This window comes from Ornithorhynchus anatinus, chromosome 8 (assembly GCF_004115215.2).
Source record: "Ornithorhynchus anatinus isolate Pmale09 chromosome 8, mOrnAna1.pri.v4, whole genome shotgun sequence".
NCBI lineage: Eukaryota > Metazoa > Chordata > Mammalia > Monotremata > Ornithorhynchidae > Ornithorhynchus > Ornithorhynchus anatinus.
Genome location: NC_041735.1, coordinates 5058951 through 5082297, shown reverse-complemented (window position 1 = coordinate 5082297; position 23347 = coordinate 5058951). Strand labels below are relative to the sequence as shown.

Sequence of the window (23347 nt, the reverse complement as noted above, 5' to 3'; positions counted from 1 at the left end):
CAGTTACCTCATCTGTAAAATGGGGATTAACTGTGAGCCTCACGTGGGACAACCTGATGACCCTGTATCTACCCCAGCGCTTAGAACAGTGCTCTGCACATAGTAAGCGCTTAACAAATACCAACATTATTATTAAGTACAGTGCTCTGCACACAGTAAGTGCTCAATAAATACGACCGGCTGATTTAGCAGGTGGGGAGACAGCCAGGAGTCCCCCGGGACAAAGCTAACACGCTGCCCCTCCCTCTATCCCCTTCCCACCCCCAGCCATCCCAACCCACCTCCCCCCCTCAGTGACCCCGGAGGGACAGACCCCAGACTCCATACCTTCATCTCCCGAGCCCGACAGCTCGAAGTCCTCCGGGTGGGAATCGTGCTCCCGCCAGTTTTTCCCAACATCTTCATCATCCGGCAAGGCCCCGGAGTAGTATCTAGTACTGTAGAAATCCTGGGGGTCCATTACTTCCGTTTCCCGGACCTGGAGGGAGAAGCAAGAGCTGACGTTAGCCGAACAAATAATAATAATAATAATAACGTTGAGCCGGGAGTCGAACTCATGACCTCTGACTCCGAAGCCCGGGCTCTTTCCACTGAGCCACACTGCTTCCCAACAAAGGCCTCCAAAGGTTAAGTCGCCTTGTGGCTCTCAGTCAGGGTTTGTCTGAACAGATTACCTCAAATTTCCCCCAGTGCTTAGCACATAGGAAGTACTTAATAAATACCATAGTGGCAGCTAGGCATGGTATTTATTAAGACTTATCAGTCGTATTTATCGAGCTCTGTGTGCAGGGCAATGTACTAAGTCCCGGGGACAGTACAATATAAGAGTCGGTAGACATATTCCCCGCCCACAGTAATAATTAATAATAATTGTGGTACATTTTAAGCACTTAATATGTGCCAGGCACTGTACTAAGCGCTAAGGCAATTGGGTTGGACCAGTCCCAGTCCCACTTAGGGCTCACATTTTTATTCCCCATTTTACAGATGAGATCAGAGGCACAGAACTCAAGTGACTTGCCCAAGTTCACACAGCAGACATGTGGGAGAGCCAGGATTAGAACCCAGGCCCGTGCTCTCTCCACTAGACCACGCCGAGCTTCCGGTCTGGAGCGGGAGACAGACGTTCATACAAATGAATGCATTACAGGTATGTAAAAGGGCTGCTGTGGGAAAGAACTATATGGAATAGATTTGTAGACACGGATCCTGGCCACACAAGAGGTTCACATTCCAAGAGTAAGGAAAGGTAATAAGAATGATGATGAGGATGACCGTGGTGCTTGTGGAGCTCTTACTATGTGCCGAGTACTGTACTAAACGCTGGGGTAGATACAAGGCAATCAGGTCAGACACCGTTCCCGTCCCACACGGGACAGAGAGGGAGAGCGGTTACCGAATCCCCATTTTACAGTTGAGGAAACTGAGACACAGATCTTTCTTTCAGTTCTCAGGGAGGCAAATTGGGGGCCAAAGGGGCCGGTGGCTCAAGATTCAGCGTGGAGCCCCTGGGGCGGACTGTAAACTCGTCCGCTGCTTTTGGGGCCGGGAATGTGTCTGTTTATTCTATTATACTCTCCCAAGTGCTTAATACAGTGCTCTGTGGACAGTAACCGCCCGGTAAATACGATTGATTCACTGCCCGATGGATCCCACCACCGCGTAGGAGCCTAACCTTCTTAGAGAGCACAGAAGTAGGTAGGCCTCTTTGTTCCCGCCTCGGAGACCCGAGACGGGCGGACGGATCCGCCGAAAACAGATGCTGCAGCTGCCTGGACCGGCCCGGACCCGCCTAGAGCCCGGACCGGCTCCCCGATAAACAGGCCAGAGTCACCTTCCCGGGGGGAGATCAGTAGCTGCCAGGCTCTTATCGGACAGCCGATCTGGTGCCAGACTTCTAGCCTGGTCCTCGGAGCCCCTGAGGGGGGTGGCAGATGGAGGGGAGGGGAGGGAAGGGTCCCGTGGGGACCCGACTCCCCTCCACCAGCCCCAGGGCCGCTGTGTGGGGGAGCTGAGGGGGGAATCCCCACAGTTATGCAACGGAAGAACCATCCGAATGCCAAACCCACAGACTCCAGCGTGAGGCTGGGAATTCCAGCAGCAACAGCTTCTGATTCTCCAGCCGTGAAGTCATCCCGCAGGGAGGGTTTTAACCCCCTCCAGTTCTCCCCTCCCACCCCCCCACCAACCAGAAGCAGGAATTCCCCACGCAGGCCCGGGGCAGACTCGCACCCGCTCCCCCTTCCTGATCCGCCCGAGGGCCACCCCGAATCCACGGGGGTCAACCCGGTGAGGGGCTGAATTGAGGGAGGGGATGAGGGAACGGGAAGAGGTCAGAGGGCAAAGGGCCCTAACAAGGCTACCCCCCGCTGTCCGTTGACAGAGTGAGGAATGTATGTTGGTGTTTGTTAAGCGCTCACTATGTGCCGAGCACCGTTCTAAGCGCTGGGTGGATACAAGGTAATCAGGTTGTCCCACGTAGGGCTCACAGTCTTCATCCCCATTTGACAGATGAGGTAACTGAGGCCCTGAGAAGTGAAGTGACTTGCCCAAGGCCACACAACCGACAAGCGGCGGAGCCGGGATTCGAACCCACGACCTCTGACTCCCAAGCCCGGGCTCTTTCCACCGAACCACGCTGCTTCTCACGCAGCGTGGATGTCCGTCAACGAAAGAAAATGAAGGGTAAGTGCATTCAGCAGCAGGGCCCAGTGGCTGGGGAGTCAGAGGAGGTGGGTTCTAAGTCCGGCTCCCGCCACTCATCTGCTGTGTGACCTTGGGCAAGTCACTTCACTTCTCTGGGCCTCAGTTACCTCATCTGTAAAACGGGGATTGCGTCTGTGAGCCCCACATGGAACAAGGGTCTACGGCCAACCCGAATTGCCTGTATCCACCCCAGCGCTTAGTAGTGGTTGGCACATAACAAATACCACAATTATAATTATTATCATTATTCTCTGGGCCTCAGTTACCTCATCTGTAAAACGGGGATTAAGAAGACAGTGAGCGCTATGTGGGACAGGGACTGTGTCCAACCTGATTACCTCAGATCTACCCCAGTGCTTAGAACAGTACTTGGCACACAGTAAGCGCTTAACAAATACCGTAATTATAATTATTAAAAGTTGGCAGAATTTCTTCCTGGACCTACCAATTCCTCCAGAGACCGCCCCCTCCCTGCCCACCAGACTCACTCAGGACAGAAGCCCCTGGTTCGTCCACTTGGTCAGCCTGTCCGCTCGGGGAAAGGAGAGAGTCAACGGGGACAGGCAGGAAGCCGGCGGGGCTAGGACCGAGGTCCCGCTTGGCAGCCGGGCAGGGGGGTTCGGAGCAGAGGTCGACAAGTTTGGCACGGAGGAGGGGGAGAGGAAGCTTGGGTCTCCGGCGGGGAGAAGGTCAACAAGGCCAAGGCCAAATGTCTGCAAACAGCTACATCAGGGCAGGCCAGGGAAATCCAAACCAGTCCCTGAGGAATTATTATTAATAATAATACTAGTGGTATTTGTTTAGCACTTACTATGTGCCAGGCACCGTACTAAGCACCGGGGTGGATACAAATTGGGTCGGATGCAGACGCTGTCCGGCATGGGGTTCACGGTTCTTAATCCCCACTTTACAGATGAGGAAACTGAGGCACAGAGAAGTGACGTGACTTGCCCAGAATGAAATCAGAACCCATGACCTTCTGACTCCCAGGCCCTTGCCCCATCCACTAGGTCAGGGCACCCACCAGAGCGGTGGTAACTGGGACCGGTCAAAATGGCAAAGGTGGTGGAGGTTACGGCCCTGCCCGACTCACTGGGTCGGGGGCAGGGGGGACTTCGGGTGCTGCCCTGGACCCAAGTGGATAAAAATGGTGTGCTCCTTTAAGAAACAACCTCAGGAAGTGGTGCCAGCCAAGCCTCTGACCCCATTAGGGGAGGTGGAGGAATCTCCCCAGGATGTTTACTTGCGGGGGAGAGAAGGCAGGCGGGGCCCCCCAGGATGGCCCCTTTCCCCTACACACCCCATCCACTGCCCCTGCAGCTTAAAAAGCTGCTTTGGAAGGGACCACCCACCCAGCAGCCTGGCATGTATATCTGGCTCTCAGGACCGGGCTCTGCTACCCACATGTTCCGGCTTTGCCCCCTACTGCAGAGCAGGGCCCGTCCCCGCCACAAGTTGAGCAGGTACGGTCAGGGCAGCAGCCGCTGCCAACCACCCTATCTTCTCACAACCCCCAGCCCCAAATATCCGCCACGGGACATCCACCGCTTGTAGGTCTCCTGGCCATCACTTGACACGTGGGGGGCAAAGGCACGAAGGAGTGGAGATGCTGGTACTAGGTTCTCCTTTAAGGGGGCAGGAGGTGAGGAGTGGGATGGGGGCAAGTGTCTGAGTGGGTCAGAAGAGGTTGCCGGCCACGATTTGGGCGGAAGGAGAGCGGGCCAAGGGTCCGTCTATTCCACTGGGCTCAATCAATCAATCAGTTGTGTTTATTGAGTGCTCACTGTGTGCAGAGCACTGTAAAAGTCCAACAGAGTTGACAGACACAATCCCTGCCCACGACAAACTCGCAGTCCAGAGGGGACTGCCCCTTACCCCTGGCATATTTATAAATGATATAAATATTATTTATTTCTATTAATGTCTGTCTCCCCCCCGCCCCAGACTGGAAGCTCATCACGGGCAGGGAACGTGTCTGTTTAGTGTCGTCTTGTACTCTCCCAAGCACTTAGTACAGAGCTCTGTCCCCAGTTAAGCACTCAATAAATACGACTGAATGACTGTTTGAATGAATGAGTGAACCTCCCCGGGGCTCCATCAGCTAAACTGGTGGTACGGCAACTAGAGAAGCAGAATGGTGTAGTCGATAAGAGCACGGGCCTGGGAGTCAGAAGATCATGAGTTCTAATCCGTGGTACGGCAACTAGAGAAGCAGAATGGTGTAGTCGATAAGAGCACGGGCCTGGGAGTCAGAAGATCATGAGTTCTAATCCCGGCTCCGCCACTTGTCTGCTATGGGACCTTGGACAAGTCGCTTCACTTCTCTGTGCCTCAGTTACCTCATCTATAAAATGGGGATTGAGACTACGAGCCCCACGAGGGACAGGGACCGTGCCCAACCTGATTTGCTTGTATCCACCCCAGCGCTTAGTACACAGTAAGTGCTAATAAATACCACAATTATTATTATTTTTATTATTGACCCCAGAGATAGACCCCTACCTCTGCTGGGCCTGCAGGACTGAGCTTTTGCCAGATATCTCTCGTTCTGAAGAAGACATTTGCCTTCTCATTTAGCCACCCCAAGAAATGACTCCCAACCGTTTTACCTGGACACACTCCCCTTAGGTCCAGATACAGTCCAAGGTCCCTCTAGACTATAAGCTCGAAGTGGGCAGGGAATGTGTCTGTCGTATCGTTCCATTGTACTCTCCAGGGTGCTCAGTACACTGCTCTGCACCCAATAAGTGCTCAAAAAATACCACTGACAGACTGATTGACTGAGTCTGTCCCGGCCGGTTGTGAGCAGGGAATGTGTTTGTTGTATTGTTCTGTACGCTCCCGAGACCTTAGTACAGTGCTCTGCACATAGTAAGTGCTCAATATGATTGACTGACTGACTCTGCCCTCAAACATGAGTCCTTCTCTGCTTCATGGGGAGAGAGCGTGTGTGTGTTGTGTGTGTGTGGGGGGGGGGGGGGGGATTGGGATGGTAATCCTAGATCCCAATTTCCAGAGCCCAACCGGCTCCAAGACTAGCAGCACCTGCTTCCTGCTAATTGATTCCCTGGGGTTGCATTTCTGAATAATAATAATAATAATTGTGGCATTTGTTAAGCGCTTACTATGTGCCAGGCACTGTACTAAGCGTTGGGATGGATACAAACCAATCGGGTGCACGCAGTCCCCGTCCCACATGGGGTTCACAGTCTCAATCCCCGTTTCGCCGACGAGGTCACTGAGGCACAGAGAAGTGAACGACTTGGCCAAAGTCACACAGCAGACAAGCGGCGGAGCCGGGACTAGAACCCATGACCTTCTGACTCCAGGCCCGGGCTCTATCCCCTGGGCCATGCTGTTCCCGAACCCAGGCAGGGCGAGGTCATAGGGAAGCCCCCCTGAGGACCCTAGGCCCCGTTTCTAGAGGGGCCCACGGGGCGGGGCTGGGGCGTGGAGGGGTGAGGTTGCCCTGCAGGCCAACTCACCTCCAGTAAACACACCCCAGAGTAAACAGCAGGTGAAAGTCGACAGGGCTCAAACAAAAGAACAGAAACTTGGCTCGGGCCCCTGGGAGGAACTGCAGGCCCTCGTTTAACTGCTTGCGAGGCAGGCGAGGCAGGCGAGGCGAGGGAGGGCCAGGTAGGCCCTGCCCCAAACGGAAGACTCCCTCCCCGGGGGCTGAAGGTTGGCCATGGAGCCTGGCGGCAGGTCAGAATCTCCACAGACTTGTGGGCTACTGGGGCCGCTCTGCCCCCAAACCCAAAGGGCAATGGGCCTTGGGGGTGGAGGTCCTCCCCCCCTCACCCACTCAATCAATCAATGGAATTTATTGAGTGTTTACTGGGTGCAGAGCACTGTACTAAGCACTTGGTAGAGAGTACAAGGCCACTCCCAGCTGTGTTTTAAACAGCCCGCCCTGAGTAGGACCCTGGGGCACATCCAGGAAGGGGGAAAATTCTCGGAGAAACAGGAAGGAACAGGGAAGGACTCAAAGGCTCAGGCATCCAGGCAGGGGAAATAATAATGATGGTATTTGTTAAGCGCTTACTATGTGCCAAGCACTGAGAAAGCTGTGGTCGAGCTCTAGTTGGGGTCTTCCGATCCCTCGGGAGGGCCAGAGACCCCCGAAGTCTCTCCCCTCTGACCAAATTTCCCGTACCTTTGTGGACAGGAGAACATGCCTACCGACTCTCTAGACTGTAAGTTTTTCATTCATTCAATCGTATTTATTGAGCGCTTACTGTGTGCAGAGCACTGTACTAAGCGCTTGGAAAGTACAATTCAGTAACAAATAGAGACAATCCCTACCCAATGGGCTCACAGTCTAGAAGGGCGGAGACAGACAACAAAACAAAACAAGTGGACAGGCACCAAAATGATCAATGTAAATAAATAGAATTATAGATATAAACACAGCATTAATAAAATAAATAGATGTACGGGGAGGGGGGTAGATCAGAGGAGGGGTAGGGGCGATGGGGAGGGAGAGCAGAGGAAAAGGGGGGTTCAGTCTGGGAAGGCCTCCTGGAGGAGGTGAGCTTTCAGTAGGGCTTTGAAGGGGGGAAGTGTGCTAGTTTGGCAGATGTGAGGAGGGAGGGCATTCCAGGCCAGAGGTAGGACGTGCAGAGCCCTGTACTAAGCACTTAGGAATGTACAAGACAATAAACAGTGACAGTTTAAACAATTCCCTACCCACAGTGAGCTGACAGAATAGAGTCGGGAAGACAGACATCAAAACGAATAAAGCTTATTAATAATAATAATGGCTTATTGTAGGCAGGGGAGTGCACCTGTTATTTTGTTCTATTAAACTCTCCCCAGCACTTAGTGCACCGCTCTGTACACGGGAAACACTCAATAGATGTGATTGATTGATCAGCTCTTTGCAGGAGACTCCGGCAGCTCTGCGGGGGACGGAGAACCGCAGAGCCGAGGCTTCGCTACGCTTGGAGTTTTTCGCTACGCTTGGAGTTTACCTCAAGGCGCTGAGAGGGTAAGGTAGGGTTTTCCATTCATTTATTTAATCGTATGTATTGAGCCCTTACTGTGTGAAGAGCACTCTACTAAGCCCTTGGGAGAGTATAATGCAACAATAAACAGACACATTCCCTGCCCACAATGAGTTTACAGTCTAGAGGATGGGAGAGACAGACATCAATACAAATAAATAAATGAGAGCCACGTACTTAAGTGGTGTGGGGCTGGGGCGTGGGGAAGAGCAAAGGGAACAAGTCAGGGTGACGCAGAAGGGAATGGAAGAAGAGGAAAGGGGAGTGCTTAGTCGGGGAAGACCTCTTGGAGGAGGTGGGCCTTTAATAAGGCTTTGAATGGGGGGTGGGGGAAGAGTCATTGTCTGTCGGATTTGAGGAGGGGACACATAATAATGTTGGTATTTGTTAAGCGCTTACTATGTGCAGAGCACTGTTCTAAGCGCTGGGGTAGATACAGGGTAATCAGGTTGTCCCACGTGAGGCTCACAGTTCATCCCCATTTTCCAGATGAGGTAACTGAGGCACAGAGAAGTGAAGTTACTTGCCCACAGTCACATAGCTGAGAAGTGGCGGAGCCGGGATTCGAACCCAGGACCTCTGACTCCAAAGCCCGGGCTCTTTCCACTGAGCCACGCTGCTTCTCGTACACATGATCCCGGTGTACACACTACAGCTCCTCACCTTGCCAGGGCTTGGGAGTCAGAGGTCATGGGTTTGAATCCCGGCTCTGCCTCTTGTCAGCTGTGGGCAAGTCACTTCACTTCTCGGTGCCTCAGTTACCTCATCTGGAAAATGGGGATTAAGACTGTGAGCCCCACGTGGGACAACCTGATGACCCTGTGTCTACCCCAGCGCTTAGAACAGTGCTCGGCACAAAGTAAGCGCTTCACAAATACCAACATCATTATTTTTATTATTATTATTATTATTATTAGTGCATAGTGCATGTTTAACAAATTCCATAGTCCTTATTCTAAGACCATGCCCCTGGGCCATGTCCTGCAGATTCCGACACTAGCGATTCTCTGAGCTCACTTCATTCCCGCCCTCCCAATGCTGCCTTCCTTTGGTCAACAGATTCCAGAAGGGAGGGACAGAGCCAGACCCCTGAAAGAAAGGGTGCAGGGTAACTCTGGGTGTGTGGAATGTCCTCCAGAAGACCGGAGACTGTTGTCGTATGTGTTTACGGTCTCTGTTAAGTGCTTACTATGTGCCAGGCACTGTTCTAAGCGCTGGGGTAGATGCAAGGTAATCAGGTTGGACACAGTCCCTGTCCCACAAGGGGCTCACGGTCTTAATCCCCATTTTCCAGATGAGGTCACTGAGGCCCGGAGAAGTGAAGTGACCCCCCCCAAGGTCACACAGCAGACAAGTGGCAGAGGCGGGATTAGAACCCAGGTCCTTTCATTCATTCATTCAATAGTATTTATTGAGCGCTTACTATGTGCAGAGCATTGTACTAAGCTCTTGGAATGGACAATCAGGCAACAATTCCTTCTTCCCCCCAAGCCCCGGCTCCATCCACTAAACTATGCTGCTTCTCTGGAAGAGAGAGATGCACCGAGGCTGGGTTTTTAATCTGAGAACCAGAGCCGCTGTCCCGTCGGGCAGTAAACAAATTTCCTGTGTTCCCGAAGCCCCAGTAACCACCGTTCTTTCTAGCTGCGTCACACTCAATTAGATCACCGTTCTCAGCCCCGCAGACCCTGTCACCCATCCAACCTCCCTGGCTCTCTGCCTCCTCGGCCACCCCAAGAGACTCCCTCCCATGGGGGGAGTCCCCGTCCCCGGAGAGGTCACTCTGTCCCTCGTTATTCACAGGCTCCTGGACGGAAGCCTTCCCACCCGGCCTCTGCCTGGGACCGGGCCAGCCGGCTCTGTGGTCCGGGGCTCCAAGCGGGGATTCTCAGAAGCCGGCGGGGACAGGCAGTCCCTGCAACAAAATCCCGGCCCAGCTCCAACCGGTTCAGGCCCAGAGTCCAACCCTGGCTGGGTCATTCTCCCCCGCGCTCTCCCTCTCTCTCCCACTTCCCCCCCGCCACCACAGCCAATCTTGCCTTCTCCCAGGTTGACCCCTGACCCTCTGTTCCGGGACCACAAGCGCTGCCAGTCGCTCAATAGTCATTAACTATCGAGGGTATTTATTGGGCGCTTCCCGTGCATTGGACTAGGCAGTTGGGAGGGTTCGATAGAGTAAAGCGGATAGGCGGGATCCTCGCTCTCAGGGAGTCCACAAGGTAGGAGCCAAGTTGGGATGGCTGGGATACTGGGCCCATTTTGGGAAGGTAGGGAAAGCGAAGAGAACCGAAATCCTGAAATCTGGAGGCGCTTCCAGGCGCTCCATGAATGGGGGAAGGGGATTAGCCAGATTTCCTAATCTTCTCTCCCCATGAGATCCTGCTTTGACCTTATCTCTCTGTTCTACACCCCTTTATTCAGCCCCCCCCCTCCCAGCACCACAGCACTTATGTACATATCCCTAATGTATTTATTTATATTGTCTGTCTCCCCTCTAGAGTGTAAGCTCATTGTGGAATGTGTCTGTTTATTGTTATACTGTACTCTCCCAAGCACTTAGTACAGCGCTCTGCACACAGTAAGCGCAGTAAATACGACTGAGTGAATAATAATGGTACTTATTAATTACCCGCTATGTGCCAAGCACTGTTCTAAGCACTGTGGTAGACATAAATTAATCAGGTTGGACACAGTCCCGGTCCCACAGGTCTAAGTAGGAGGGATGATCTCATAGCCAGACATCCTTTCCCTCTGCCACTGGAATAATAATAATAATAACGATGGTATTTAAGCCCTTACTACGTGCCAAGCACTTGTTCTAAGCGCCAGGGTACATATAAGGTAATCAGGTTGGACACATATGAGGCTCACACTCTCCATCCCCATTTTTCAGATGAGGTAACTGAGGCCCCGAGAAGTTAAGCGGCTTGGCCGAGGTCACACAGCAGACAAGTGATGGAGTCAGGATTAGAACCCCCGACCTCCGACTCCCAAGCAAGCCCGGGCTGTTGCCGCTCGGCAAATAGGGGAGGACACTAGCTCCCAGAATCTGCTTGGTCCAGACGGTCAGTGAGGGGTGTGTCCCATCGCGCCGCTCAGAGCTTCCCCTAAGGCTCCCTGGGTGTTGCAGAAATAGCTAACTAGCAGCTCTTGCTGCTCCAGGCCTAGGCAGGCCACAGGGAGGGGCAGGAACTGTTTCTTGTTTAAATATAAACCATCTGATAATTAGCAAACACAGGCAGGCTCTTGGGTAAATAAGTGAGGGATTCTGCAGCTCAGCTCCTTCAGACCGAAGCCCATCCCCAGTCTACCCCCCAAAGCCTCCTCGACCAGTCCCTTCCAAAGAGTCCTGAATGAATGAATGATGGTACTTGTTCAGCGCTTACTATGTACCAAGCGCCGTTCTGAGCGCTGGGATAGATACAAGGTAATCAGGTTGTCCGACATGGGGGCTCGCAGTCTTCATCCCCATTTTACATGAGGGAACTGAGGCCCAGAGAAGTTGCCCAAGGTCACACAACTGACAAGTGGAGGGCCGGGGATTAGAACCCACGACCTCAGACTCCCAAGCCCGTGCTCTTTAATGGGAAGTCAGAGAAGGAACAAGAACACGGGTCTAGAAGATGGGGTCGGAAAAAGCTCAAGTCTGGCAGGTTCTGTTGGCTCATGAGGTGGGAGAGAGTGGGTAGGAATAAATGCCCACCCTCTTTGATAACTGAGTCGGGGAGAGCTAGTGGATAGCGTCCTCTAGACGTTCAGCTCGTTCGGGGAAGGGAATGTGTCTATCACTGTACTGTACTCTCCCAAGAGTTTAGTACAGTGCTCTGCACACAGTAAGCGCTCAATAAATACATTCGAATGAATGAAAAAAGCCCGGGCCTTGGAGTCGGAGGGACCTGGGTTCTAATCTTTGCTCTGCCACTAATCTGCTGTGTGACCTCGGGCAAGTCACTTCACTTTCTTTTGGGTCTCGGTCACCTCAGTGTAAAGTAGGGATTAAGAAGGTGAGCCCCATGTGGGATGTGGACTGTGTCCAACCTGATGATCTTGAGTCTACCCCAGCTTTCTGCACAGGGCCTGGCACATAGTAAGTGCTTAAAAAATACTATAAAAAGGAAAAAAAGACAGGATAGCACTTCCTGTCTGGCCTCATAATAATAATTATGATGATGGTATTTGTTAAGTGCTTACTCTATGTCAAGCACTGGGATAGACACGAGCTAATCAGGTTGGAGTCCCTGTCCCACGTGGAGCTCACAGTCTTAATGCCCATTTTACAGATGAGGGAACTGAGGCCCGGAGGAGCGAAGTGACTTACCCAAGGTCACACAGCAGACAAGTGGGGGAGCCGGGATTAGAGCCCAGGTCCTTCTGATCCCAGGCCCATGTTCTATTCCCTAGGCCGTGCTGTGGGTCTTCTCATCTTCCCCGCAAATCAGCTCTTCTCAAAAGGCAATTCTCTCCTTCCAAGTAGGTAGGTAGGGGACGTGAGAGACGTGAAAGAGGAGGATAGAATCCTCCCACTAGCCTGGAGGGGTAAGAGCCTAAGGGGGAGGTCCGGGAATCAAATTCCAGCAAAAAGCTGCTCCTCTAAGGAGCTGGCCCCAGCCCAAAGCCCAATCCTCGGTCAGGTGAGCGAGCGAATCAATATTTAACCAGCATCTGGAGGAGAAAGCCAGGAGCAGCTCCTCCCCTGAGGAGTTCCTAACCCTGACCACCCTGACCACCCCGGCCTCCCCAGACTTATTCCCAGAAAAGCCCTAGAATAGTTCATAGGAAATGGAACTCTCCATCCATTAGGGGAACGAACATCCAACTTCCTCTCCCCTCAGTTTTAGCTAGGGCTTTGAAACGAAATAGACAGAAGCGGAGAGAAAGGGGTCAGGCTAGATGTTCCCAGAGCTAAAACTGGTCCAAGTTTCCTCACCCCTCCCTTCCCCATGGCAAAAAAAAAAAGGTGCTCATTCCCAGCGGGTCTGGGCCACAAGCCTAACTTCCCAAACTCCTTCCCAAACAGCCGGATCCCCTGTGTCACCATGCTCGGTCCCAGGAAAAGCCCTGAAGAGGACTTCTGTTCCTCAAGAGGCTGGGAAGGAGGGGCCGGGGGGAGTCCAAGGTTGAATTGCCGTTTGTCCAACATCACATGGTCTCAACCCTCAACCCTCCCTCCGACCGTCCACCACAGGGGAAGACGGAGAGCGGAGAGAGCCTCAGTAGATGAGAATTCCTCCTAGAGCCGGGACCTCGGAGGCCTGGTTCTGCCTCTTCCTCATACCCCTTGTTCGTAGAATCGGCCTCGGAGAAATCTCTATTAGAGATTTAGGGAAGTAGCGTGGCCGAATGGTTAGACCGCAGGCCTGGGAGCCAGCAGGGATTGGGTTCTAATCGCAGTCCGGCCACTTCTCTGCTGTATGGCCTCTCTCAGTTCCCTCATCTGTAAAATGGGAATTAAGACTGTGGGCCCCATGTGGGACGCGGACTCTGCCCAACCTAACTTGTATCCACCCCAGTGCTTAAGACAGTGCCTGGCATATAGTAAGCACTGAACAAATACCATAAAAAAAAAAGAACCAGCGAGGCCAAGTGGAGAGAGCACGAACCTGGGAGTCAGAGGTCCTGGGTGCTAATTCTGGCTCTGCCAACTGCTTGCTGTGTGACCTTGGGCAAGGCACTTCACTTCTCTGGGCCTCAGTCACCTCATCTATGAAGTGGGAATTAACCCCTCCTCCTTGGGACAGGGGCTGTGTCTGACCTGATAAACCTGTATCTCCCCCAGCGCTTAGGACAGTGCTTGACACATAGTAAGCACTTAGAGAAGCAGCGTGGCTCAGTGGAAAGAGCCTGGGCTTGGGAGTCAGAGGTCATGGGTTCAAATCCCGGCTCTGCCACTTGTCAGCTGTGTGACTGTGGGCAAGTCACTTAACTTCTCTGTGCCTCAGTTACCGCATCTGTAAAATGGGGATTAACTGTGAGCCTCAGGTGGGACAGCCTGATTACCCTGTATCTCCCCCAGCGCTTAGAACAGTGCTCTGCACATAGTAAGCGCTTAACAAATGCCAACATTATTAAATACCAAAAAGAAAAGAAAGAAGAGAGGGGTCCAAAGTTCCAAAGTGTCTGGGTCCTCGGTCCTAAGCTCTGGCCAATGAGCCGATTGGGGCGAGTCCAGGATATTGTAGCCCTGCGCTACTAACGCCCTCATCCCTCCTGTCCTACAGTCGGGGGAGTCTGGTGGTTTTCAGGATACCCTGAAGCACCTTGAGCTTTCCTTGGCCTCTGCGCAGCCAGCTCTGATTTTCTGAATCCTTCTAGGCAGCGAATGTGGACATGGGCCTGGTGGTGGTGGTTGCTGCTGCCAGTGCTGAGAAGCAACGTTGCCTAGTGGAAAGAGCACAGGCCCGAGAGTCAGGAAACCTGACTCTGTCTCTTGCCCACTGGGTCACCTTGGGTAAGTCACTTAACTTCTCTGGGCCTCAGTTTTCTCAACTGTACAAGGAGGATCCAATATCTCTTCTCCCTCCTACTTTGGAGCACCATGTAGGACAGGGACTGTTATTATGACAGCTCCCATTGTCGGTGCTGGATGGGATATCAATGTCTGTCTCTCTCTAGACTGTAAGCTGGATGTGGGCAGGGAATGTGTCTGTCGATTGTTCTACCGTACTCGCCCAAGCACCTATTACAGTGCTCTGCATGCGGCAAGCACTCAATAAATACGATTGAATGAACGAATTGAATGAAGGATCACCCAATCTAGAACCATTCAGAGGGTCAGGTCACAGTCAGGGCCCTTCACAAGCCAATAATAATTATTATTTTGGTATTTGTTAAGCATTTAGTATATGCCAAGCGCTGTTTTAAGCGCTGGGGTAGATGCAAGGTAATCAGGTTGGACATAGTTCCTGTCCCACACGGGCCTCATAGTCTTAATCCCCATTTTACAAATGACATAACTGAGGCCTAGAGAAGTGAAATGACTTGCCCAAGGTCACCCAGAAGACAAGTGGCAGAGCTGAATCGGCAAACTCTGGAAGGGGGCTGGAAAGTTGAGAAGCGGTGGGCGGCAGGGCCGGCCTGGCCTCAACTGGCCGGATTTGGGTAGCCTCAGTGCCCAGCACCAGAAAGAGGCTTAAAGGCTTCCTCTTGCAGGAGTTCAGATGTCACTCACACAGGTTCGGCCAGATAAGCAATATGACCTAGTGTAAAGAGGACGGGTCTGGGAATCAGAGGATCTGGGTTCTAATCCCTCACTTGCCTTAGATATATTATTTCATTTCTCTGTGCCTCAGTTTCCTCCTCTATAAAATGTGGATGCATGATCTGTTCTCCCTCCTATTTAGGTTGTGAATCCCATGTGGGACAGGGACTGTGTCCAACCTGATTAACTGATCTTTCCCAGTGCTTAGAATCCCATCATCATCATGAATCCCATCATCATCATCATCTTCATTAATAATAATAATGTTGGTATTTGTTAAGCACTTACTATGTGCAGAGCACTGTTCTAAGCACTGGGGTAGATCCAGGGTAATCAGGTTGTCCCATGTGAGACTCACAGTTAATCCCCATTTTATAGATGAGATAACTGAGGCACAGAGAAGTGAAGTGACCTGCCCACAGTCACACAGCTGACAAGTGGCAGAGCCGGTATTCGAACCCATGACCTCTGACTCCCAAGCCCGGGCTCTTTCCACTGAGCTACGCTGCTTCTCGATGTTTTGATGTCTATCTCCCCACCCAGACTGTAAGCCCATTGTAGGCAGGGATTGTCTCTCTTTATTGCTGTATTGTACTTTCTAAGTGCTTAGTACAGAGCTCTGCATACAGTAAGTGCTCAATAAATGATTGAATGAATAGTAAGCGCTTAAAAGACCATTATTATTATTATTATTATTATTAATAATAAATACAAATACTACTAATCACTTAGCAGAGGAAGGTGACATCACTCATACGAACGAGGAGAGATATTGTGGCTCAGTGGAACGAGCACGGACTGGGGAGTCAGAGATCATGGGTTCAAATCCCGGCTCCGCCGCTTGTCAGCTGTGTGACTTTGGGCAAGTCACTTCACTTCTCTGTGCTTCAGTTAACTCATCTGTAAAATGGGCATTAAGACTATGAGCCCCACTTGGGATAACCTGATCACCTTGTATCCTGCTTAAGCGCTTAGAACAGTGCTTGACACATAGTAAGCGCTTAACAAATGCCATCATTATTATCATCACCAATGGTGTTTATTGAGTGCTATGTGCGGAGCACTGTACTAAGCGCTTGGGAGAGGACAATACAACAGAATAGGTAGGCACGTTCCCTGATCCCAAATAGACAGTTGTGCAGGATGGTGGCACAAAGAGGCCAGGAATCACCCAGAGCTGGGGTCTGCTACTATTTAATATTAATAAGGATGACGATGGTATCTCTTGAATGCTCACTGCTTTCCAAGCATTCTGCTGCTGTTAATAATAACAGTATTTGTTAAGCGCTTACTATGTGTCAAACACTGTTCTAAACGCTGGGGTAGGTTAATCAGGTTGGACACAGTGCCTGTCATTCAACTGCATTTCATTCAATCGTATTTATTGAGGGCTTACCGTGTGCAGAGCACTGTACTAAGTGCTAGGGAGAGTGGGGCTCACGGTGTTAAGCCTCATTTTACAGATGAGGTAACTGAGGCCCAGGGAAGGGAAGTGACTTGCCCAAGGTCACAGAGTAGACAGGTGGCCGACCCGGGGTTAGAACCCAGGTCCTTCTGACTACTAGGCCCGTTCTCTAACCACGCTGCTAAGGAGCAGGGTGGTCGGAAAGGACACAATCTCTTCTGCACGGCTCTCAGTCTAAGAAGGAGGGGAGGGAGGGAACGGGTACTTACTACTGATTTTACGGATGAGGAAACCGAGGCCCAGGGATGTTGTGACTTGCCCCAAAACACACAGCAGGTAAGTGGCAGAGCCAGGATTAGGACTCAGGTCTCCTTACTCCCAGCCTTCTGCTTTTTCCGCTGGACCACACTCCTTCCCATCTTGAACAACAGTTCTATAGGGCTCAGAAGCTCTACATTCACAAGGGCGGCTCAAAGTGACCTTTCCATCCTGATAAAGGCCCTTCAACCCTCTTTTCTCGTTGTCCGACCGATCTTGCACAACCGCTTCTGATCACCAGATGCTGAATCTTCTTGGGCAATCACACGCCCCCGGGCTAGAAGCCCTTAGGCATATGGCTTACATCTTCTAAGACTTCCTCCTATCAGTGATTTGTTTTAATGTCCATTTCACATGGATTCCAAACCAGGCCGCCACTTGTCTGCTGTGTGACCTCGGGGAAGTCACGTCACTTCTCTGGGCCTCAGTTCCCTCATCTGTCAAATGGGGACGGAGACTGTGAGCCCCACGTGGGACAGGGACCGTGTCCAACCCGATTTGCTCCTATCCACTCCAGTGCTTAGTGTTCACTCCTTCGATCGTATTTCTTGAGCGCTTACCGTGTGCAGAGCACTGTACTAAGCACTTGGAATGTACAATTTGGCCACACGTAGCGACAATCCCTGCCCAACAACGGGCTCACAGTCTACAAGGGGGAGACAGCAAAACCAAACAAGTAGTCGGGCACAGTGCCCGGCCCACAGTAAGCGCTTAACAAATACCGTAATAATAATTATTATCATTATTCCCGTCCCAAGCGCTTAGTACAGTGTCCGGCCTTCAGTCACTCCTCCTGGTTGATCGAGCGATCCTTCAGCTCAAGCACTTAGGAAGCAACAATCTGTCCCTCTCCCTGTCCTTCCCCAGTCCAGAGTTGGAGCTGCAGTGACAAGCTCTGGGCTTCGGGCCCTTGGTTTCCCTTTCCTAGGCAGCGCCGCTTACACCAGCCTCCCCTGCGGCCCCAGCCCCGCCGGCCAGGCCGGGTGCCAGTTCTGCGGGCATCAGCGGAGGCACATTCTGGTTCTCACCACAGGGCCGGCTCCCCGCGCCGTGGTATCTAGAGCGACCGTGCCCGGAGACGACAACGACGTCTTTTATTTGGGGCGGGAGGGACGGGCGAGAAAGCCGAGTAGGGAGCAGGAGCCCGGGGGAGGAGGGGAGGGAGAGGAGGGAAGCCTCTCCCTCGCAAGACAGGCGGAACAGGTTTGAGATGGCAGCAGGGCCGGGCGGAGAGCAGGCCTCGGCCCGGTAGCTAGACGACGACGACGCAGCAAGCAGGAAAAGTGGAACGCAGGAAAAGTGGAACGCGGCTTCGTTGGGCAAGAGTAGACAGGCACCCAGCTGTGCTACCCTCCAAAGCCAGCTCTACCCGGGGAGGGAGAGCACGACAGGCCCAAGACGTGGGGGAGACGAGCGAGGAGGTCAGTCAGTCGGTCAGATTTATTGAGCTCTTACTAGGTGCAGAGCGTTGGACTAAGCGCTCGGGAGAGGACCACAGGACAATAGACAGACACATTCTCTGCCCACAGCCAGCTGACAGTCTAGAGGCACCCGGTGCCAACGTCACCCAGCAGCAGGGACAAAATGAGAGGTCATCTGGGAGCTCCTAGGCCACCGGCCTGAAGGTCAGAGCGGTGACCTGAGAGTCGCAGCTTGGTGGCTTGGTAGAGAGAAGCAGCGTGGCCTAGTGGGTAAGGCACGGGCCCGGGAGTCAGAAGGACCTGGGTTCTAATCGCGGCTTGCCACCTGCCTGCCGGGTGACTTTGTGCAAGTCACTTGACTTGTCTGCGCCTCAGTTCCCTCCTCTGGAAAATGAGGATTAAGACGGTGAGTCTCATGTGGGACTGTGTCCAACTTGCAAAACATGCATCTACCCTAGCACTTAGTACAGTGCCTGGCACGTAGTAAGCGCTTACCAAATACCATTATTATTATTATTATTATTATTATCGCCCACCCGTCTACCACTGGTGACAGACTTTGGTCTCGCTCCGCTGCCCTACAGCTTTCGGTCGAGCGCTCCGACAGCACAGTCTGGGTCCCCGTGACCCCCGCATCAGCTTCCCTTCGTCTCCCCCCACCCCGGAGATCAGGTAACCGCTCAGTTCAGAGGCCTCGAGCTGAACCGCCAGCCATTTCCGCAGGAACCTCGGAGGAAGTACAATCCCCTTACCTACCCCCACGAACTCCTGGCCACCCCCTGCTCACTTCCGCCGAGCTCACAGAATTGTCATGTCACTGTCCCTGGGGTTTCCCCAGGTCACGGCTCGCCACCCACGGGACCTCAGCCGTCTGCTCCGAACCCTCAGACATCCGCAAGCTCAGCAGTCTCGGGACCAAAAAGTCACTCACTTCAAGCCGTCAATTAATGGCATCTATCGAGAACATACTCTGTGCGGAGCACTGGACTAAACGTTTGGGAGAGGGCAAAGCAACAGAGTTGGTAGACTGGCCCCTGCTCTCCCGCAGAGTTCAATCAGTGGTATTTACCGAGCGCTTACGACGGGCACAGCACTGTACTAAGCGCTTGGGAGAGTACAATGCAAGTTGGTTGACTCGCCCCAGCTCTCCTGCAGAGTTCAATCAGTGGTATTTATTGAGCGCTTACTGTGTGCAAAGCACTGCACCAAGTGCAAGGGTGAGTACAGAGAAACAGAATTGGTGGACCCAGTCAATCAAGGGTATTTATTGAGCGCTTCCTCTGTACAGAGCACTGTACTAAACCCATGGGTGAGGGCAAAGCAACAGAGTTGGCAGACGCATCCCCCGCTCTCCTGATGATTGCAGGTGTGGCTCGGGTAAAGCTTCGGGGGGACAGTTCCCGCTGGCCAGGTTGGAGACCACCCATCGGTGGACAGGTCGTGGTCTCACCTCAGTGGGCACAAGGAGCCGGCCCCTGAGGGATCGCAGTCAGGAGGGGGTAGCATCAGGAAAGCTCTTGGTCCAGTGCTCTGCACATAGTAAGCGCTCAATAAATATTACTGAATGAATGAATGAGTCAGCTCAGACAGCCCGGCAGGAAGATCTGGAGAGCAGCCCAGTCTGGCTTCCCAAAGACAGCCTACGATCCCTCTCCCTAAGGAATATACGGGCAAAAGGTGTGGCACCGACACGCGCGAAGATCTTGCAATACGTGGATGATCGGAAATTTCCTATTTATGGAACGTATTGGTGACAGTGTGGCTCAGTGGCAAGAGCACAAGCCTGGGAGTCAGAGGTCGTGGGTTCTAATGTCGGCTCCGCCACTTCTCGGGTGTGTGACTTTGGGCAAGTCACTTCGCTTCTCTGTGCCTCAGTTCCCTCATCTGGAAAATGGGGATTAGGACCGTGAGCTCCACATGGGACAGGGCCTGCATCCCACCTGATCACCTTGTATCTACCCCAGCGCTTAGTACAGCGCTTGACACATAGTAAGCATGGAATCCCGGCTCTGCCACTTGTCAGCTGTGTGACTGTGGGCAAGTCACTTCACTTCTCTGGGCCTCAGGTACCTCATCTGTAAAATGGGGATTAACTGTGAGCCCCACGTGGGACAACCTGATGACCCTATATCTCCCCCAGCGCTTAGAACAGTGCTCTGCACATAGTAAGCCCTTAACAAATATCAACATCATCATCATTTAACAAATACCATTATTATTATTCAGTTCTCCCCAGAATATGGAGGTGGTTTCTCTGGTCAGATTGACCTGTGGCTCTTCAGAACAGCCCCGAGCTGTGGTAAAATAGCCCGAGAGGAAGGAGCTTCAAAGCCCAGAGTGGCACCAACATTTAATGATTAAACTTTCTATGGCTCAAACCTCCTTGGGTCCGGGGCTAAAGGGCAAAAGGGAGGAGGGAAACCGGGGTCCGGGTCTGGGCAAGACGAGAAGGAGCTCGGATTTTCTCTGCTAAGGCCAAGGAACGATCGGGTCCTTGGTTTCTAGAGTTCCTGACTTTACAGACTAAGTGGAGGACTCCGATGGAGTCATTTTCCCTGGCTCTAGAGTAGCACAATGAGCAATTCGGAGACTGGACAGGTGACTCACTTGTGGGGAAGGAAAAGGGGACTTATTTCCTCCCACAGGGAAGGGCAGAAGGGAGGGGCAGAGATGGGAGAGTGAAGGCAACAGGCCCTGGACAGGAATGACTAGGGATGAGAGAAGTCGCCGAAAATGCCCCCTTCGATCCTCCTTGCTCTCTCCAGCCTTGACCCTTGGCTAGAAAGATGGCAGGCAGATAGGCAACCTCTCCCGGGGGGGGAGAAGTTGGGGTTCACATCCGGGGGGGGGGTGCCACTCAGTTCAGCGTGGGCGGGGGGTGGCAGGAAGGGGCACGCGTGCCAGCAGAAACCACAACCAGTCATTAGGCCGGACCCAGGTTAGACACGTACCACCGGGGAGGGAAAACCTCAAATAAGGGCAGTGTCCTGGGCCGTGGGCCAGGGGGAAGAGTCGGGGAGGGTAGAAGGGGAGGAGGAGAAAAGGGGCAGTGGGAAAATGGGGGAGGAAGAAGGGGAAAGGAAAGGAAGGAGAAAAGGAGGAGGAAGGAAGAAGGGGAAAGGGAGAGGGGAAGAGAAAGAAGGAGAAGAGGAGGGAAGGAGGAGGGGGAAGGAAGAAGGGGACAGAAGGAGGGGGAGAGGAGGAAAGAAAGGGGAGGAGGAGGGAAGGAGGAGGAAAGGAGGGGGAGAAGGAAGGGGGAAGAAGGGGACAGAAGGAGGGGGAAGAGAGGGGAAGAAGGAGGATTGGGAAGGGTGAAGGGGACAGAAGGAGGGGGGAGAGGAGGAGAGGGAAGGAGGAGGAAAGGAGGGGAGAAGGGAGAAGGGGACAGGAGGAAAGAAAGGGGAGAAGGAGGAAAGGAGGAGGAGAGGGGGAAGGGAGAAGGGGACAGGAGGAGGGGGGAGAGGAGGAAAGAAAGTGGAGGAGGAAAAAGGGGGAGAAGGAGGAAAGGAGGGGGAGAAGGAAGAAAGGAGGAGGGGACAGGAGGAGGGGGAGAGAAGGAAAGAAAGTGGAAAAGGAGGAAAGGAGGGGGGAAAGGAGGAAAGGAGGAGGAGGGGGGAGGGGAGAAGGGGACAGGAGGGGGGAGAGAAGGAAAGAAAGTGGAAAAGGAGGAAAGGAGGGGGGAAAGGAGGAGAGGAGGAGGAGGGGGGAAGTGAGAAGGGGACAGGAGGAGGGAGACAAGGAAAGAAAGTGGAAAAGGAGGAAAGGAGGGGGGAAAGGAGGAGAGGAGGAGGAGGGGGGAAGGGAGAAGGGGACAGGAGGAGGGGGAGAGAAGGAAAGAAAGTGGAAAAGGAGGAAAGGAGGAGGAGAGGGAGGAAAGGAGGAGAAGGAGGAGGAGAGAGAGAGAGAAGAAGGGAGAAGGGGACAGGAGGGGGGAAGTAGGGGAAGAAGGGGAGGAAGAGGAGGAGAAGAGGGGAGGAGGAAGAGAAAGGAGAAGGGGCGGCTCAAACAGCAGCCCAAGGGAAACGGCAACTTGTTCCTCCTGCGACTTCGAGGGGCAGCAAAGGGGGTGGGGGGCTGCTGCTCGGGGATCCCCTCCCCACGCCCTCCTCCCCCCGGGAGAAAAATGTGGGGGTTAAGTAAGGGAGGTCCCGTCTCCCCGGCCGGGAAGGGAAGCTTTCCTACCGACTCCGCGGCGCAGGGGTCCACTAGGAACAGCAGCAGTGCGAGGACCGTCCGGGGCTGCATGGTGCGGAGCGCTGCGGGGAAGGTGGGCGCCGGGGGTCTGGGGGACAGGGCGCACACACACACCCACGGACCGACAGAAAGAAAGAAAGAAAGAAAGAAAGAAAGAAGGAAGGAAGGACGGACGGACGGAGGGACGGACGGACGGAGCCTTTTATAGGAGGCCGCCCCGCCCCCGGCCCGGCCCGGCCCCGGGACCCGCCCCCGACCCGGAATTCCCCCACCCCCATCCCACCGCAACCCTCCGCGCAACCCTCTGCACCACCCCCCACCAGCATCCCTCCCTCCCTCCCTCCCTCATTCAATCGTATTTATGGAGCGCTTACTGTGTGCCCAACACTGGACCAAGCTGCTGCCTAAATCCAATCCAGCCACAGACCTTTCCGTCTACTTCTTTGGTTCTGTTTTGTGGCCCGTCTCCCCCCTCCTCTAGCCCTTTTACTTGCTTCGCGGTGCATAGATCTATAATTCTATTTATTTCCATCGATGGCCTTTTACTTGTTTTGCGGTGCATAGATCTATAATTCCATTTATTTCCGTCGAAGCCCCTTTGCGTGGTTTCATATCTGTCTCCCCCCCTCCTCTAGCCTCTTTACTTGCTTTGCGGGGCATAGATCTATAATTCTAATTATTTCTATCGATGGCCTTTTACTTGCTTCGCGGGGCATAGATCTATAATTCTATTTATTTCTATCGATGGCCTTTTACTTGTTTTGCGGGGCATAGATCTATAATTCCATTTATTTCCGTCGAAGCCCTTTTGCGTGGTTTCATATCTGTCTCCCCCCCCTCCTCTAGCCTCTTTACTTGCTTTGCGGGGCATAGATCTATAATTCTAATTATTTCTGTCGATGGCCTTTTACTTGCTTAGACGCAGCGTGGCTCAGTGGAAAGAGCCCGGGCTTGGGAGTCAGAGATCATGGGTTCGAATCCCCGCTCTGCCGCTTGTCAGCTGGGTGACTTGGGGCGAGTCACTTCACTTCTCTGGGCCTCAGTTCCCTCATCTGCAAAATGGGGATGAAGACTGGGAGCCCCATGTGGGACAACC

At 53.0% G+C, this 23347-nt stretch overlaps 1 protein-coding gene across 1 annotated transcript in view; it reads right to left on the bottom strand.

Annotated features, from left to right (window-relative positions):
- SDC4 (syndecan 4) overlaps positions 1-22409 on the bottom strand; it is a 28983-nt gene extending 6574 nt beyond the window's left edge. The window contains exons 1-2 of the mRNA XM_029071421.2: positions 22240-22409; positions 328-478 (exon numbers count right to left, since the gene is read on the bottom strand). Coding sequence (XP_028927254.1) covers positions 328-478; positions 22240-22302 — 214 coding nt within the window. The 5' untranslated portion in view covers positions 22303-22409. The remainder of the gene's footprint in view (positions 1-327; positions 479-22239) is intronic.
- Positions 22410-23347: the final 938 nt, after the last annotated feature.